Below are 17890 nucleotides of genomic sequence, written 5' to 3'. Positions count from 1 at the left end.
GTGCTCCTGGTTTTGTTCAATGGCATTGGCTCTCAACTCAAGCCTAAGCACTGCTACTTGGACATTAACAGTCCTAGATTTTAGTTCCAATTCTACTACCACAAACTGTGCCCTACATAAACTCTAATGACCTCTCATTTTCTGCAAAATGTAAAAACTGCGCTTGAGGATTTCTTAAGTTCCTTCCCGAATTACATCTCTCTGATTCAGGGTTTTTTGAATTAAAACAAAACAAAACAAACAAACAAACAAACCTCAGAAAGATAAACACAAGTTAAAAGTGGTTACACATGGGAAATAGACCTGAGAGCCAGCCTTTCACCTTTCCCAGGACACAGTTCTATAGTATTCCTTTAACCATAAAAATAAAAGCCAGTGCCTAACTTCCTCCCTTGAGTGATGAAAATTAGGCTTCAGTGTTCAAAGACAAAATGTCTGTGTCCAGTCCCATTCTTACCTATCACCCTAGTCACTCTATTTCCTGATGGTCGCCTTCCTTCTAAAGGTATATCTATCAAGGGCATTCTAAGACACTCACAGAGACATCTTACTCCTTAGAGCAGTGCACAGGGAATATTACATGTGTCAGGGGCCACTAAATGCTGCTTACTTGAAACCCAGAAATAAAGTTTATAAACTCATAGAACATGATTTCTAATGTATTTCAAAGGATCCTATCAAATATGAAGATAAGAGTTACCAGTACTTCATTTTTGTTTGAGATTCACAGAAACAACACACCATAGATCTTGGAGACAGTGTGGTATAATTGATAGAAGCCTGAAGAGGAATGGGTTTCTAGCTTGGGTTTTGCTATTGATTAGCTGAGTCTTATTAAGAAGTAGCTTCATATATTAGAGAAGCATAAGCTTTGGAGTCAGGCAACTGTGTACTCATGTGAAGTCTGCATCTCAACTCCCTCATATGTAAAATATGTAAAAATAATTTTAACCACATCAAATGCCCACTTTTTTAAAAAGCAATTTCCACACCCAACGTAGGGCTCAAACTTACAACCTTGAGATCAAGAGTTGCATGCTCTACCTAGTGTGCCAGCCAGGTGCCCCTCAAATGCCCACTTTTTGACGAAAAAAAAGCTCCTTGTTTTATGGAGTTTATAATGACATAATGAAGGTAAAGCATTTAGCATATTGCTTGTTACACCATACAGACTTTCAGTAAACAGTTGTAATACTTTATTATTTTTTAAAAAATTTTTAAAGTAATCTCTACACCTAACGTGGGGCTCCAACTTACAACCCCAAGATCAAGACTTGCATTCTCTACAGTTTGAGCCAGCCAGGCAGCCCTTGGTTACTATTATTAACAACTGTCAAGAAGAACCACTCTAAAACTTAGCCATGCATTCCCTATAGCTGCACTATGGTGCATCTCAAACTCTCTTTAATCAAAGCTCTAAGTATGTATTCCCTGGCAAGACTTGGGAACATGGCCACATAGGACACCCCCATGTTTATCTGAATCTGATAAACAGCTATAGATGACAACTAGTCTCCAACTAACCAAAGTAAAGAGACAGCTAAGGCAAATTATACTCACTTCTCAACTTGGCCTTTTACAAAATTTTCAGAAAAAAATAAGTAAATAAAAATAAGGGAAATACAGGAAATTCCATAACTTCCAAAGGAGAAATCCTTTGTCTTTTTACCCAAGCTCATGTAGAAACATGATAGTCACATGACTTCCAGTTACATCCAAGAAGCTTTTAATATAATTTCCTTCATCGAGGATAATAGGAGCCACAAATGAAATCTTAAGAACACTGCAGTATCATGCATAAATGCATTATGGGTGAGCAGTCAAGATTGAAAAAGGAGGCTTAGGTCATCTGTGTCAAAGCCTTAAAAACCTGAGCAGCTGGAGTAAAGGTGTTCACTACACCACAGTCCCTCCAGAAAAAGCTAGAATTTGGTTCTCCACATCAAAACACAAGTTGTGGGTGAGTCAGGCTTAAGTCAATGTAACATATACTTACTGACTTTACATGTCTAAGAAGGGTAATGGTCATTAAAGTGCTGGGGATTCGACAGAAACAACCTAGTATGGAATGTAGGAACTCTGGTTAGACAGAGATCCAGAGGCAACAACAGAAGAAACAAAGGCAGTCAAGATACATATTTATCATTTCTAAAGATTTCTCTGCCCTTGGCATAGGGAAGAACATTTTTTAGAAAGACCATTGAGAAGACTTCAGGTAAGATTTTTTTACATTTGCAAAATGATAAATCATCACGTGTCAACTGTTAACTGGTACTTTGTAAGGCGTCCTTAAAAACTCACTGCAATTCTTAATGCTCACGGACAAAACCTACTCCTAATGGGAAAAAGGGGGGCTCCAGGAACTGACAAACCAGAGTAAAGATGTGCTCTAGGAAGTTAAGTTTGCTGCACTCCAAATAAAAGTTTGGCATTATCTTATTAAGTTAAGCATATTCTATGACTCAACAATTCTCCTAGGACTCCAAGGCATGTATCCTAAGGAAACCCTTACACATTTGCACTAGTATCCAGGTGTAAGAATGCTTACAGCACTGTTTTTAGTAGCCTCAAACTGGAACAAAAAATGTCCATTAACAGAACGTGTACACTTTTATAATCATGCAACGGAATACTAGACAGCAATGTAAATTACCTATAGATATAAACAAATTTACTATTAATTCAAAGCCACAAAATACACTGATCCCACTCGTTAGAATTCAAAAACACGCAAAGTAAAACTATATTGTTCAGGCATGCATATAGTAAAGCTCTACGGAAAAGCAAGAAAGTGAGTATTCTAAAAGTCAGTCTAGGGAGGGAATTGTTCTCAGGAAGGAACATTATGTGTGGGTAGAACTTCTGAAATATGGGCAGTGTTCTTTTGTTTTTATCTGGGTGTTTATTAAATATTTTTCTTTAACCATGTACATTGTATGCACTTTTCTGCATGTTATGTCGCATAAAAATATACGGTACCCCAGCAGAAATCCACAACTCTAAAAAGGTGAGAGAACTTGAGGACAATCAAGCAAGCCATTAATTAAGACGGCCAACTCCTAGCTCTGCGCTAGGAGAAACAGGCCCTAAGAACTATCGGGGTCCTCACGGACTAACTGGCGCACACCCTCTCCCTAAAGTAGCCTAAGTTTTCAGGGAGTCGAGGCTCACCGCGACCCAAGAAGGAACGGCTGGCTCTCTTCACCCGGCCAAGCACCTAGAACCACCAGACACCCGCCACGTCGGCCCTTCCGCTGTCTCCGGAATTCCGGGCGGGAGCCGGGCGACTCTGGGGTTTAGCCCCGGGCTTCCCGAAGGAAGGCGGAACCCCTGAGTCCGAGGCAGCAACTCCCCCCGCCCCAAAGCCCGAGGCGACCCCTAGGGCAGTCCTGCCCTCGTCCGAGCCCCGCCGGCGGCTCCCGCGGGCCCGGACGCGGGTGGGCGTGGCCGGCCGCGGCCAGGCGGGCCGCCGAGGGGGAGGGGGCGCGTACCTCTCCACCGCAGAGGATACCTCGCCAATTCCCGGTGACTGAGACTAGAGATTATTTCCGGGCACGGCCCCCGCCACCCTCCCAGGCAATCACTAGCTGTCTCTTTTTCAATTTGGAGTGCGGACACAGGCGCACGCGCACTGCCGAGCTTCCGTAAGGGTGCGAGCGGACAGGCGAGGAGGACCCGCCGCCGCCGCCAGGGCCGGGCGCGTGCGCGCCGCGACACGCAGCGGGCCGGCGTCGGGGCGCGCGCGGCGGCGGCGGCAGCGGGGAGGCGGGCCGGCCGGAGCGCGATTGTGCGCAGTGGCTCGTCGGCCGCGGCTCTGGCCTGGGCCGGCGCTCTCCGGAGGAGGGGTGTGGGGGCTGGGGGCGGGGACGCGGGGCTGCGGGCGTGGCCGGGGGCGCGCGCGGCGGGCGCGCGGTCCCGAGTGAAAAGAGAAGGAGGGGCAGCGGGGGTGACGGTGCGGGAGCCGCTGGCAGCGCCGGGAAGGTAGTCCGCGGCCCGGGCGGGAGGAGAAGGTGGGCCGGAGGCCAGGTCAACTGCCCGGACCCTCCGACGCAGCCCCAGACCGAGCGGCAGCGGTTTCTGGAGAGGTGGGGAGGCGCTGCCAAGCCCCAGCTGGGGAAGATGTTCAACGTGGAGTCGGTGGAGCGGGTGGAGCTGTGCGAGAGCCTTCTCACTTGGGTATGTGATGACTGGCGGGTCGGGGGAAGACCCCCTCCCCCAGGCCTCCTTTCCGGGATCCCCCACGCTTGTCGCGGGGGGCGAGCGCCGAGGGCGGCGGTGCCGTCACATCCGGGGCCTGGGGCGGGCGGAGCCGGGGGACGCCGGTGCGGGCCGCGTCTACCCCGCGGCCGGGTGGGGCGGGGGGCTGCGCGGATCGTCTGGGCGCTGGGGGCTCGGTCCCGGGTCCGAGGGGAAATTTGCCAGGCTTGGGGTTTGAGGTGTTGGCTGCGCTCCGAGAGGAAACCGGCCCTATGGAGGCTAATGATGGGGTGCAGGCGGCACTGTGATTAGGATTGTTGTTGTTTGCAGCTGATGAGGCGCTGGTGCTTCCCTCTCGCGCTGCCAGGGACACCGAAGTGTTGGCTGTCCCTGCGCCCCGCGCAGCCGGTAGAGGCACTCGGGACCCTTGGTTACGACGCTCCTCGCCTTTGTTGTAGCGTTCACGGAGGACGGAGGTTAGCCCCTTGAGGGATGAGCCAGGCCCACTGGAAGAGAAAAGTACTTTGAAGGGAAGATAGGAAAAATATGAAAAGGCACCCCAAGACCGTATTTTAAGTGAGAGATGCGCTTCAGCGATTAGAAAGTAAGCGGTGTGGAGGTACTTGTTAAAGGTATAAATATAAAAACAAATCTGGAAGATATGTGGGGATCAGTAATGGAACTCGACATTTTGGGAGCAACGTTGTGGGATTCTGATTTTAAATTATTAAACTCTTATTAAAATGGTCACGTTTTAAAGTCACTACATGTTCAATTCTGATGCTAACAATTGTGCCTTTAGCAGCTTCTTCGAGAGCTGGACTTAAAACCCATGCTGTGTGTGTCACTGACTCTGGTGTCAGTTTTTGGTGTGTGTGTGTGTGTGTGTGTGTGTGTGTGTGTGTAGAGGTCTGCAGACCCACGGGATAAACCTTTTGCTTTTTCCCAGAGTGTTAACTCATTGCTAAAAATGTTAAACGTCATTTCTAGAATAGGATGTTGATTGAGGTGACTACAGCATTTGGGTTCATGTTAAAGGTAAGACGCAGATGGCAGGGATTCTGTTCAGCGGTGCCTTGAGTTACAAGTTCAAATCCTTCAAGTATAGATGTCACTCTCCTGTGTGGGAGCACTTCCGTAGAGGGTTTAGAGAAGCATTGCCTTAGGTAGGTTGTAACAAAGGTGGTGAAAATACTCTTAAGGTTTTCATAATGTGTTTTGTGTCAGGATTCAGATTACGTCTTCTGATATAATACATACAATGGTCGGGCTTGATATACTCTGTAATTTTTTTTTATGTTAGGCTATTGGGATTTCAAGGGTTTTGTTTTTGTTTTTTGCAATAATACAGTTAACATACAACTTACAAATGTAATGGGTTCCAGCTTCAAACGAGGAGATGGATTTCACTGCTGTATTTTAGAGGAGAGAAAAACTGATAAACTGCATAATGTGGCCAAGGCAGGGGAGAGATAAAGGAAAGAATGACCACATTCTTTGGTACTGTGGAAGAACTAGATTTGGCAGAGGTTGTAAACAGAAGATTGAGAATCTTAAGGTGTGCTTTTTGAGTCTATACAAGTGCCTCCCTCAATGCTAGAAAAAGAGGCAAGAGGGCAAAGATGAGGAAGCTAACTGAATCTGAAGTAGGGCTACATTGCTTAAAGTCTAGAAAGACAAGTCTTGGAAGTAGAGGTGTATTTGAAGAGCATCCACAAAAAGATGGTAATCGGTGCAATTATTTGAGTGAGAAATGCTAATAAAAATAGAGAGGAAGAATCATAAAGGGAAGTTTGAAGGGATACTAACAGAAGCACACAATATAAGAGCATCTATTTAGAATCTGGTAAATATAAAAAAAAAAACAGGTATCAGATACTAGAGAGGTCAGGGAATATGGTATTGTAGAAAAGGATTAAAACATTTTTTTTCAATGTTTATTCTTGAGAGGGAGACACACACACAGTGCTAGCCAGGGAGAGCAAGAGAGAGAGGAAGACACAGAATCCGAAGCTGATTCCAGGCTCTGAACTGTCAACACAGAGCGGGAAGTGGGACTCAAACCCGCTAACTGTGAGATTATGATCTGAGCCGAAATCGGACACTTAACCAACTCCCTTAAAAGGATTTTTGAAATGTCACTGGAAAGCTCATCAAGGAAAATATCTGGAGAAAATAAGATTGGAGATTGTCGGGGTACCTAGGTGGCTCAGTCAGTCAAGCATCCGACTTTGGCTCACGTCATGATCTTCTGGTCTTTGAGTTCAAGCCCCAGATCAGGCTCTGTGCTGTCAGCAGAGAGCCTGGAGCCTGCATCCTGATTCTGTGTCTCCTCCTCTCTCTGCCCCTCCCCTGCTGGCACTCTGTGTGTATCTCTCTCTCTCAAAAATAAACATTAAAAAAAAAATTTTTTTTAATTAGAGATTGTCAACAAAACTGGAGAGCATAGTCTACACAAAGATTTACAATTCTGAGATTTTGAAACATTTTAAAACCTTGTGCATTGAAATGTTTTCAAAATAAAGTTGAGTTTAAATGTTTGATTTGTTTTCTTTAACTTGTCATTATAAAAAGCAGAATAAATGTGCAGAAAATGTTTGAGGTAGCTGAAAGTGTACATTTAGTCTAGTAGGTCCCTCATATCTGGAGGCCAGCTTATGCTGAAAACAATTCCAAAACCAAGTGTAAGAGAAAAAAATGTATGCAGTATACTCCAAAGACAAGACTCCCATTGGAGCACCTAGCAGGCTCAAATCAGTAGACCCATGTGACTCTCAATCTCAGGGTCTTGAGTTCAAGCCCCATGTTTGGCATAGAGCCTACTTAGAAAAGAATAAACTCCCATTTAGACTGATTTGCTCTATTTTACGTAAACTTCTAGCGGCCCTGGTCACGTGGGTTCTGTGCACACAGAAGGTTAGAAGGTAACTGTAATATTAGGCAAGATACAAGACAGCTGCTAGTGACCTAGAAGATCCAAGAACTGAAAGTTCAGTCTGGGTGATTCACCCTTTGAACTGACAGCCTTATAGAATTCAAGAGCCTCCATGCTCAGTTATTGAAGATCATAATTATGATCTTGAATATCAAAAGTTTATTTTCACTACATAGCATTTAGCACTAGATAGGTGGTATATAGTATACTTCAAAAATTCTTCCACTAGGAATAGTTAAAATAATAAAACCTCAGGTGTCTAAAGGGGTGTAAGTTAGTCGCCTATGCAGAATTCATTTCTGTGGACATGGAATTGCTTTAAATGCTGGATAAATTGTTATTGTATCAAGGAGCCTACTAGCTCAAGAACCAAATGTTCCAAATTTTTGTTGAAAGCGGAATACTTAGGAAAAGACAAGGTACCATCCTACCAATGGAAAATACTTTAAACTTAAATTCCCTATCAGAGTTTATGCAGCAAGCAAGTTCAGCAGGATGTGCTTGAAAATTTCCACTCTACCTCCTCTCCCCACCCTCTGAGTCAAAATGTATTCTTACCTGTTAGAGAAATCTGCCCTGCCTATTACACCTGTCAAGCCTAATTTCTTGAACTTCACATGAAAAGATTGTGCTTTCCTGGGTTTTAGAAACTGAAAAACCAGAAAAAATCTGGAACACTACCAGTTAATGGCAAGAAGCTGAGTGGGAAAAGAATCGTCACATAGGCTCACATTTCTTCTGGGAAACCCAGCAATATTAACATATCCTTGTAATTTTCATATTACTTAGCAGCCAGTGAAATGCGTACTAGTGTATAGACTTGAGGAAGGTATAATTATTGTGATGGTATCTCCCACGTTCCATTCTCTCTGCTCTGCCTAACTCTCTTCTACCAACAATTTTTGTCCTCTGATGGAGGAATAGGAAATCCATGTACAAAAGTTAAAGCACACATTTTTTAAAAGCTTTAATTTTCTTTCTTTTTTAAAACTGAGGGTCAACATAAAATGGTAGGCAAGAGTATAGGTTCTGACATTAGACTACCTGGATTCAAATCCTATCTTTGTCTCATATTAACTGTTGGTGACTTTGGATAAGTTACTTTATCTCTGTGTTTGATCAGCATCATTGGAGGCTCATTAAAACACTGATGGCTAGGCCCCATGTCCAGAGTTTGTAATTCAGTAGGTCTGGGCTGGGACCTGAGATTCTGCATTTCTAACCAGCGTCCAGGAGATGCTATTGTTAGTGACCTGCGGAACCACACTTTGAGAACCACTGCTCTAGAGCAGGGATTTTTAACTTTAACATTACTTACATTTGGGGCTGGATAATTCTTTGTTGTGGACAGTACCCTGTTTATTTGAAAGTAGCATCCCTGGCCTCTACCTACAAGATGCCAATGGCACCCACTAATTTGTTAAAAACAAGAATGTCTCATAGGGAGCAAAATCACCTGTGGTTGAGCACTGCGGTTCTAGAGATACTAATTCCAGGTGATTTCATGTTTTACTTTTCTCATGCTTTTGTTGAGGAGGGTGAGGTGGAGGTTGGATAGTGTTAATACAGCTTTTTGGAACTGAGAGAGAGATTATGACCTTTCCCATAGAATTTCACATCTTAATGCTTTTAGGTGTAATTATCTTTAAATTTTACTGTACAGCATATCCCAAAATATGCTGTAGATGTTAACTCAGAGGTTATGAGAACTGGTAGAGGAGAGATTATTTTTTAAATTAAAGTACAATTCACATACCATAAAATTCATTCTTTTAAAATGTGCAATTCAGTGGTTTGTAGTATGATGACCAGGTTGTGTAGCTATCACCACTATCTGATTCCAAGAACATTTTCATCATCCCAAAGGAAACTCCATAAAAACAGATTTTCTTTGGGACTTGCTCTACTTTATCTCAGAGCAGAGATGAACATCATCTACCCTCATGATCAATTATTTACCTCAAGACCCAGTACAGAGAAAGCCACATTTAAAAAATCAGGATGAAGATAGTTTTTTCTAAATCCCAAGACAGAAACAGAATTTTAAAACTAAATTATTTAAGAAGAATTATTTAAAAATTGAAGAATTATTGAAGAATTGCCTGCTTTATTGAGTTTTTTCTTCTGATTGGCCAGAGGCAGTTTTTTAATCTGCTTTGGATCAGAAGGATTCAAATGCCCAGTGCCCCACCACATAAGAATTATTTGATAAGCTTGTTAAAAGTAGATTCCTAGACTTCTGCAAATTCCCAGATGATTCTGATGTATACCAGGTTTGGGAATCACTGCTTGTAAGTTTAAAATACCTAATGTGCATTCATTTTCTCATATATTCTTTTAGCAGCACATCTCCCCCTAATGTATTTTTCCCAATTGCTAGATTGAAAAACTCATAATAAGAGAAGTAAAGTAGCACACCCAGGTTCACACAGCAAATTAGGGGCAAAGCTGGGGATAGAATTAGTTTATTACATTCAAAACATACTGAGGGCTTGTTCTGTATCAGACATTGTACTAAGATTAGTGAGAGAGATGAATGAGATGTGGTTCTCACTGCTGCTTTTTCATTCTAAACAAACCTACAGGAAAGATTGATGTATCAACTGTAAAATGAAAGGTGCTTATCTCTTTAAACTACATTGTTGTTACCATATTACCATTGAAGAGGCAACTAGAGATAGTATGGAGTAAACTTTAATCTCAGTTCCTGCAGAGGTATTTATTTGTTCCATTTATTCATCTACTAATTATTTATTGAACCCCTACCATCTACTAATTATTTATTGAACCCCTGGTAGGGGTTTATGTCCGGGAATGACTTTGGGACTTGAGGTTAGTGTCCGGGAATGACTTTTCATTGCTTCTCCCAAATGGATACCTAGATAAAATACACTTGCCATATGCTTTAAGGTAATTCCCTTAGTTTTTGTCACCATAACCACCACTGCCCACAAGACTCTCCTATATAGAAAATATGGAAAAGCTACTGACTGCACTTGTCAGCCTTTTTATTTTTTAAAGGTTTGATAGATGATACAGTACAAAGAAGTAGACACTCATCTTCTGTTAGCAAGAGACTAAATTACTAGACTATTTGTTAAGGGCAGTTTGTCAATATTTATCAAAAACCTTAAAATGTACATACACTTTGACTAGTAATTTCACTTCTGAGAATGTAACCCAGTAAATAAAAATGTGTGAGAAGAACTGTTATTCCCAGTATTTCCATTGTCACTACTTAGTTTGATCTCATCGGTGTTCATAATGTAAACTTACTAAAATAAGTCTCTGTGCCTGCCTCTTTCCCTCCAATCCTTTCTTCATACTGCAGCCAGTGTGGTTTTTATGCAGTGCAAATCTCATTTCCTGCTTGGGGTCCTTTGCTTACTCCCCATTGTTCTTAGGATAAAGTCCTAACATGGCTTACGAGGTTTTGTACAATAATGCTTCCTTCTTTAGCCCCATCTTTCACCATTATACTCTTTTCCTTGTTCCATCTCTTCCTCCTATTCTTGCCCCCCATCCCATGGTAAGCAAATGTTTTTCATTCCTAGACTGCATCCCACTCTCACTTCTAATCTTTGTGTTGCTCTTTCTTTTTGCTAACCTATAAACTGCAAGAGCATGGCCTACCTCTGTCTTTTCTCAGTGATTTTTTTTTTTAAGTCTTGGTTGCACTATTGGGTATAATCATTGTTGGCTTGGCTGTATTATCTTACTCGTGGAAATACTTTCTACTATTTCTCAGCCTTGTCATGTTGACTAGTACAAAGTTAGTTTTGGGGGTTTTTTTTGCAAATTTCTAATTCAGAATACATTTTTTGAGAGAGAGAGCACGCCTGCGCACATGCACACAAGTGTGGGGGAGAGGGAGAGGGAGGGATAGAGAGAATCCCAAGCAGTCTCCACGCCCAGCAAGGGAATGATATCTCACAACTGTGAGATCATGACCTGAGCTGAAATCAAGAGTCAGTCAACTTAGCCACCCAGGCGCCCCTAATTCAGAATACATTTAAATTCAAAAGTAATTGAGGGGACAAAACATAAGAGACTTAAATATGGAGAACAAACAGAGGGTTACTGTAGGGGTTGTGGGAGGGGTGATGGGCTAAATGGGTAAGGCGCATTAAGGAATCTACTCCTGAAATCATTGTTGCACTATATGCTAACTTGGATGTAATTTTAAAAAAATAAATAAATAAAAATTAATTGAATATTTAACCTACTGTAGTGAATGTAACTTCTACATCTGTATAAAGATATTTTGGTTTTAAGTAAAAGAAGTCTCAACTTGGCAAGGCTTAAACAAATTTATCTCATATGCTTTGAGACTTCAACAGTTTTTAATTCAGTGGCTCAGTTTTGGCCTCAGGGACATAGTTCTTTGTATCCTTCTTCTGTCATACACTGCATTGGCCTCATCGTAAAATGGATTCCATTAAGAGCCAAGATGACTGCTTGTGACCATTGACTCAACATACGTGTTCACATCAAGAGGAGATTGGCTTTGGGGTTCCTGACTGGCTCAGTCAGTAAAGCATGTGACTCTTGATCTTGGGGTTATAAGTTCGAGCCCCATGTTAGGTGTAGAGATTACTTAATTTAATTTAATAGATTAAAAAAATAGATAGATTTAAAAACCACTAAATTTAGTTTAATTTAAAAAGAGGAGATTGGCTTTTCTTTCCCAAAAGCTCAAGTAAGCTCTTTGGTTCAAATTGCCTTTGCCCTGTCAATCCTAGAGTCTGTCACTGGTAGAGGAGATGAAGATATCAGGACTTGCTTAGATTGATTATCTGTGATGAGAATGAATGCTGGGAAGTCACCAAGTGCCCAGCACAATTTCTTTCCTACCCAAGGGAAAAAATTACAGTAAGAACCTGCAGGAAATTTCCCACAAGGGAAGATGTTTCCAACTCTTCCACTTTTTAAAATTTATTCCTACTCCCAAGGTGAGATAATCACAAAAATAAGCTAAGAAATCTTCTGTGTAGTTAATCATGGAATCCACCGAACTCAACTCCCCCACCCCTCCCTTTTTTTTTTTCTCCCAGATCCAGACATTTAACGTGGATGCACCATGCCAGACCGTAGAAGATTTAACGAATGGGGTTGTGATGGCCCAGGTTCTTCAAAAAATGTAAGAATAAATTGCTTTGTCTTTTTATATGTTCTTATATGTGAATATTTATTAGATTGAAAATATGGACAAAAAATAAAGGGTTCATATGAAACGTGTGTTGGATGTAGAATAAGAACTGTGTCGGTGAAAATTTTGATGGCATGTACTCGTTTAGGTACAGATTGACTGGCTGAAAGTTCAGTTAAGGCTTTAATTGTTATAACACTCCAGTAGTTTTAGCAGAATTATTTGCTCTTGTGTTTTTCAGCACAAGCTTGGCAGAAATTTTCATGTTAGTGATGAGATTTTCTCATTGTATCAGAATCTAGAGACTTAATCCCTCTAAAGGATTTTGCTCAAATGTTATCAGTGAGGCCTTCTCTGACCCCTCATATAAAATAAGTGACAACCATTCCCTTTTAACCTTTTGTGTTCTTTGAAGTATGTAACAGCATCTTATATACCACGCATTCATTTGTTTTATGCTGCTTCCTCCACATCCATGTACACACAGACACACACACACAGACACACACACACACAGACACACACACACACACACACACACACAGTGTAAGCTCCACACAGAGGCAGGGATTTGTTTTGTTCACAGTTGTATCGTAGCACAGTGTTTGGTTTTTGGTTGAATCATATGAAAATGCCCTATGTAGGTCACAAATATCATAAGTTTTTCAAGATTCAGTTTGCATCATGGGTACTCATGTCTACTGAATGACTGAAAGAAGGACATACTTGTTTGGGATATACAAAACATACCTGATTCTTTCCTTCTAAGTACTTGAAAACATAGTAATTGTAAAACTGATGTTGTATGGCTATCTTCAACTTTTGATCTGGGAAATTTTCAAATAAATCATAACATGTAAATTTAAAAAATCATTAGAAAAAAAAAATAAAAAAAAATAAAAAATCATTAGGTTTGATGTGATTTGAGAGAGATACTTTTTTTTAAACTTTTGTTTATTATTGAGAGAGAGTGAGTGAGAGAGTGCACACAAGCGAGCAGGGGAGGGGCAGAAAGAGGGGGAAACACAGAATCTGAACAGACTCCAGGCTCTGAGCTGTCAGCACAGGGCCCGAAGCAGTGCTTGAACTCATGAACTGTGCCGAAGTCAGACCTCTACTGACTGAGCCACCCAGGCGCCCCATAGGGAGATACTTTTGTCTTTGAAGCACTGAGGACTTTGAGGCCTCATGATATTAGAGATTTGCATATCAATAAATGGGATTTCCTGCAGTTATGCTAAGAATTAATATCATCAGTAAATGAATTTTTGCTGTTGTTCACTTTGCAGTGGACTATGTAGAGTTGCCCATCTGAAAAGCAGTTCAGTTGCCTGCATTTCAGAGAATCTATCAGTGTGCCTTTAGTACTGGGGACTCATGCTTGAAAACTAGCTTGCTGTCACTTTCTTCCAGAACTATGTGGCACATCTCTCCAGATACATAGGCGCATAGACTTCTTGATGGAGTGTGAGAAGGCTCATTTGAAACCTTGGATCAGGCTTGGTTTTAGCACTCTGAGAAGAGTGAGCTTGTGATTTTCATGGTCACCTCTGAGTGATGCCCTAATAAGTTTTAGAAGTTGAATGGTCTAGAGAGTTTCAATGAAGCTAAGCTTTCCAAGTATATGTCACTAAATGGATTTTTTGTTTAAGTTAATTAGGGTAGGATTTCTGTCACTGCAGAAACCAGAAGGACTGTATGTGTATATTGTTTTGCCAAACCAAGATCATAACATACAGTATTTTAATTTACCAAAGTCTTGTAGGCATATTTTTCATCAGTACTTAGTTTTTTTTTTTTTTTACCTTTTTCCCACAAAATGCCTTCCGTTTTTCCTATTGTTGTGGTATAACATACACAGAAAAGCATAATAAAAAAAAGTGAATTTGTGTATGTACATGTTGTATGTATTTGTGTGTGTATACACATCTAAGTAACCACCACCCAGATGGTTCCCTCATGACCCGTCCTAATCAATAACCCTTGCCCCCAAATAGTCATGATTGTGACATCTACACCACTAATTAGTTTTCTCTGTTCTTGGGCATCTTATAAATGGAATCATACAGTATGTACTCTTGTGTCTGACTTCTTTCACTCAACATAATGGCTTAGATTCATTCATATTGTTGCATGTTATTTATTTTTAATAACTGTATAATATGTATGATTTCAAGGAAGTTCAGTTCCTCCTTGTCCCTGTGGTATTTATTGAATGGCTACTTTGTGTCCAGCACTGGTGATACAAGGGTAAGCTACAACCCACAGGGCAGGTACCTTCAGAGAGTTTATAGCCTTAGGAAAAACAGAGTTTAAATAACTATGAAAACAAAATTGCTATTATAACCAGTGCTCCAGGGCAAAAATACACAATGTTATGAAAGTTTGTAAAGAGGCTTATTTAACTTAATCAAAGAAGACGCAAACATTTACCTGAATAAAGAAATTAAATCTGCAAGATGATTGGTAACAGATTTCTTAGCATGTGGAAGAGCATACACTGAGGCCTCATAGGCTGATGGAGCATGGTGAACACCACCACGGAGAGAGGGTTTGAGTGATTAAAGCAGAGACAGGGGAGCATGTTACAAAATGAGATTGGAAGGATAGATGTTGCCAGATCACGTAGGGCCTCATGTCTTTATTCCAAGGGCTGTGAAAAGCAATTGAGGGATTTGGGGTCAGAGAAGGGTTAACAGTCAGATTTACATTTTTTAAAACTTTTAAAAAAAAATTATAGTTAACGTAGTGTTATATTTGTTTCAGGTGTACAGTATAGTAATTCAGTACTTCTGTACATCATCTGGTGCTCATCACAACTGCACTCATTAATCCCCATCACCTATTTAACCCATTTCACTCCTCCCCTCTGGTAGCCATCAGTTTGTTCTTTATAGTTGTCTCTTTTTTTTTTTTTTTTTTTTTTTTTTTTTGGTGACTTTGCTGGTTTGTTTTGTTTCTTAAATTCCACACATAAGTGAAATCATGTGGTAGTTGTCTTTCTCTGGCTTATTTCTCTTGGCATAATACACTTCAGTTCCATCCATATTGTTGCAGATAATAAGATTTCATAATTTTTTGTGGCTGAGTAATATTCCACTGTGTGTGTGTGTGTGTGTGTGTGTGTGTGTGTATGTGTATCTCAATGTGCACCATATTGTCTTTATCCATTCAGTGGATATTGGGTTGCTTCCAAGTCTGGGCTATTGTAGATAATGCTGCTATAAACATTGGGTGCATGTATCCCTTTGCATTAGTATTTTTGTATTCTTTGGATAAACACCAGTAGTGTGATTGCTAGATCATAGGGTGGTTTTTTGTTTTTGTTTTTTTTTTAACATTTATTCATTTTTAAATTTTTTTTTTTCAACGTTTATTTATTTTTGGGACAGAGAGAGACAGAGCATGAACGGGGGAGGGGCAGAGAGAGAGGGAGACACAGAATCAGAAACAGGCTCCAGGCTCTGAGCCATCAGCCCAGAGCCCGACGCGGGGCTCGAACTCCCGGACCACGAGATCGTGACCTGGCTGAAGTCGGACGCTTAACCGACTGCGCCACCCAGGCGCCCCCATTTATTCATTTTTAAAAGAGAGAATGTGAGCGGGAGAGGGGGCAGAGAGAGAGAGAGAAGGAGAGAAACACAGAATCCAAAGCAGGCTCCAGGCTCTGAGCTGCCAGCACAGAGCCCAACGTGGGGCTAGAACTCACGAACCACGAGATCATGACCTAAGCTGAAGTCAGAGTATCAACCAGCTGAACCACCCAGGCACCCCAGGGTGTTCTATTTTTAACTTTTTGAGGAATCTCCGTATTGTTTTCCAAGAGTGGCTGCACCGGTTTTCTTTCTTTTTTTAAATTTTTATTTATTTTAATTTTTTTTTTTTTAGAGAGAGAGAGTGCATGCAAGAAGGGGAGAGGGACACAGAGAGAGAATCAGGCTCAGCATGGAGACTAATGCAGGGCTCAGTCCCACAATCCTGTGATCATGACCTGAGCTGAAATCAAGAGTCGGACACTCAACTGACTGAACTACCCAGGAGCTCCTCTCTTTCTTTCTTTCTTTTTTTTTTTAATGTTTATTTTTGAGAGAGAGTGAGAACAAGGGAGAGAGAGAAAGAATGAGTGGGGGAACAGCAGAGAGAGAGGGAGACATAGAATCTGAAGCAGGCTCTAGGCTCTGAGCTGTCTGCCCAGAGCCCAATGTGGGGCTTGAAACCATGAACCTCAAGATTATGACCTGAACCAAAGTTGGACGCTTAACCAACTGAGCCACCCAGATGGCCCTCTTTTTTTTTTTTTAAGATTTTATTTGAATTCTAGTCAGATTTACATCTTGAAAATATTCTGCAGGTGTAAAATAAATTAGAAGAGGCCATAATGATGAGGGATGATCAATTGGAAAGAAATTTGTAGTAAGTCAGAAGGGAGATTATGGTACTTTGGATTAGAAGGTAGTGAAGGAGATGAAGACAAGTGGGTGAACTCAAAATAGTAGAGAAAGCCAAATGTTGATGATTGGTATGGGAGGTATCAAAATTGACTTTTAAGTTTCTAACTTAAGCAAATACATAGAAGAAGGTGCAAATGACTGATGTGGGAACGTTGAAGGGTGATCTGCTATGGAGGAGTGCTGGATGTATCATGAGTTTAGTTTGGCGGACACTGACTTTGGTGTTGATACATAAGAGAAAATGCCAAGTTTGCAATAGATCACATAGATCGAGAGGGTAGAAGAGAAGTCCAGAATCAATTTGGCTATCTCTTATTGAAGACATTATTGTGGGTTAAGTCACTTGGGGAATAGTACAGCATAAGAAGAAAATATGTGTAGCCTGAGCCTTGAAGAACTTTGACATTTAATTCTTGGTTGGAACCTCAAACAGCAGAAGTGCCAGAGAGGTATGAGGAAAGCCAAAAAGGTGGGTGCCAGGCAGAGAGTTGCATTGCAAATTGCAAATCTTTTCATTTTATCTGAGCTGGTAAGTGAAAAACTGTATCTTTCTGTAGTTTAAGTAGAAATTTTAGCAAATATAAATGGATGTAAGTATGTTTCTTGTTACTGTAATTTTTTTCTCTTTTTAGTCTTTTAAATCATTTCCTATTAATCTGCTTTCCAGCTTCTAAAATTTTGTTGCTGTTGTCTTCTTTCTCTTTTTTTGTCCATATAGGTTCATGTCCCCCCTCTTTAAAAGACACGTTTTTTTAAGAAAAGTTTTGGTTTAACAGCAAAATTGAGTGGAAAAGAGTTTCCAAATGGGATGGTGAAAAAGTTCTGGGGATGGATGTTAGTGATGGTTGCACAACAACGTGAGTGCACTTGATACCACTGAACCACACACTTTAAATAGTTTACATGACAAATTTTATGTATATTTTACTACTTTAAAAAAAGTTTTTACAGATTGAGAGAAAAGTATGGCAAATTACCACATACTCCTTGCCCCACTATACACAGAGCTTCCCCCACTATCAGCATCCCATACCAGAGCGCTACATGTGTTGCAATTGATGATCCTGTGCTGACACATCATTATCACCCAAAGTCCCTAATTTATTTATTTTCTATTTTTTTATTAAAAAAAAATTTTTTTATGTTTATTTTTGAGAG

General features: G+C 41.0%; 2 protein-coding genes across 15 annotated transcripts in view; one reads left to right on the top strand and one right to left on the bottom strand.

Moving 5' to 3' along the window:
- The window catches only part of RNF170 (ring finger protein 170), a 43912-nt gene extending 40202 nt beyond the window's left edge, over positions 1 to 3710 (bottom strand). For 6 of the 10 annotated variants that reach the window (XM_047855811.1, XM_047855812.1, XM_047855817.1 and 3 more), the window contains exon 1: positions 3492 to 3710. The gene's annotated coding sequence lies outside the window, so the exon portion shown is untranslated. Of the gene's footprint in view, positions 1 to 3171; positions 3442 to 3491 lie in introns of those variants that run through there. The other 4 variants (XM_047855814.1, XM_047855813.1, XM_047855810.1 and 1 more) reach the window with 2 other exon arrangements.
- A 215-nt stretch (positions 3711 to 3925) lies between these two features.
- The window catches only part of HOOK3 (hook microtubule tethering protein 3), a 115413-nt gene continuing 101448 nt past the window's right edge, over positions 3926 to 17890 (top strand). For 3 of the 5 annotated variants that reach the window (XM_047855081.1, XM_047855084.1, XM_047855080.1), the window contains exons 1-2: positions 3926 to 4176; positions 12187 to 12272. In XM_047855081.1, coding sequence (XP_047711037.1) covers positions 4120 to 4176; positions 12187 to 12272 — 143 coding nt within the window. In that variant the 5' untranslated portion in view covers positions 3926 to 4119. Of the gene's footprint in view, positions 4177 to 12186; positions 12273 to 17385; positions 17590 to 17890 lie in introns of those variants that run through there. The other 2 variants (XM_047855082.1, XM_047855085.1) reach the window with 2 other exon arrangements.

This window comes from Prionailurus viverrinus, chromosome B1 (genome assembly GCF_022837055.1).
Source record: "Prionailurus viverrinus isolate Anna chromosome B1, UM_Priviv_1.0, whole genome shotgun sequence".
NCBI classification, from domain to species: domain Eukaryota; kingdom Metazoa; phylum Chordata; class Mammalia; order Carnivora; family Felidae; genus Prionailurus; species Prionailurus viverrinus.
Note: the sequence above shows the minus strand (reverse complement) of the source record. Positions and strands in the feature narration are given on the sequence as shown.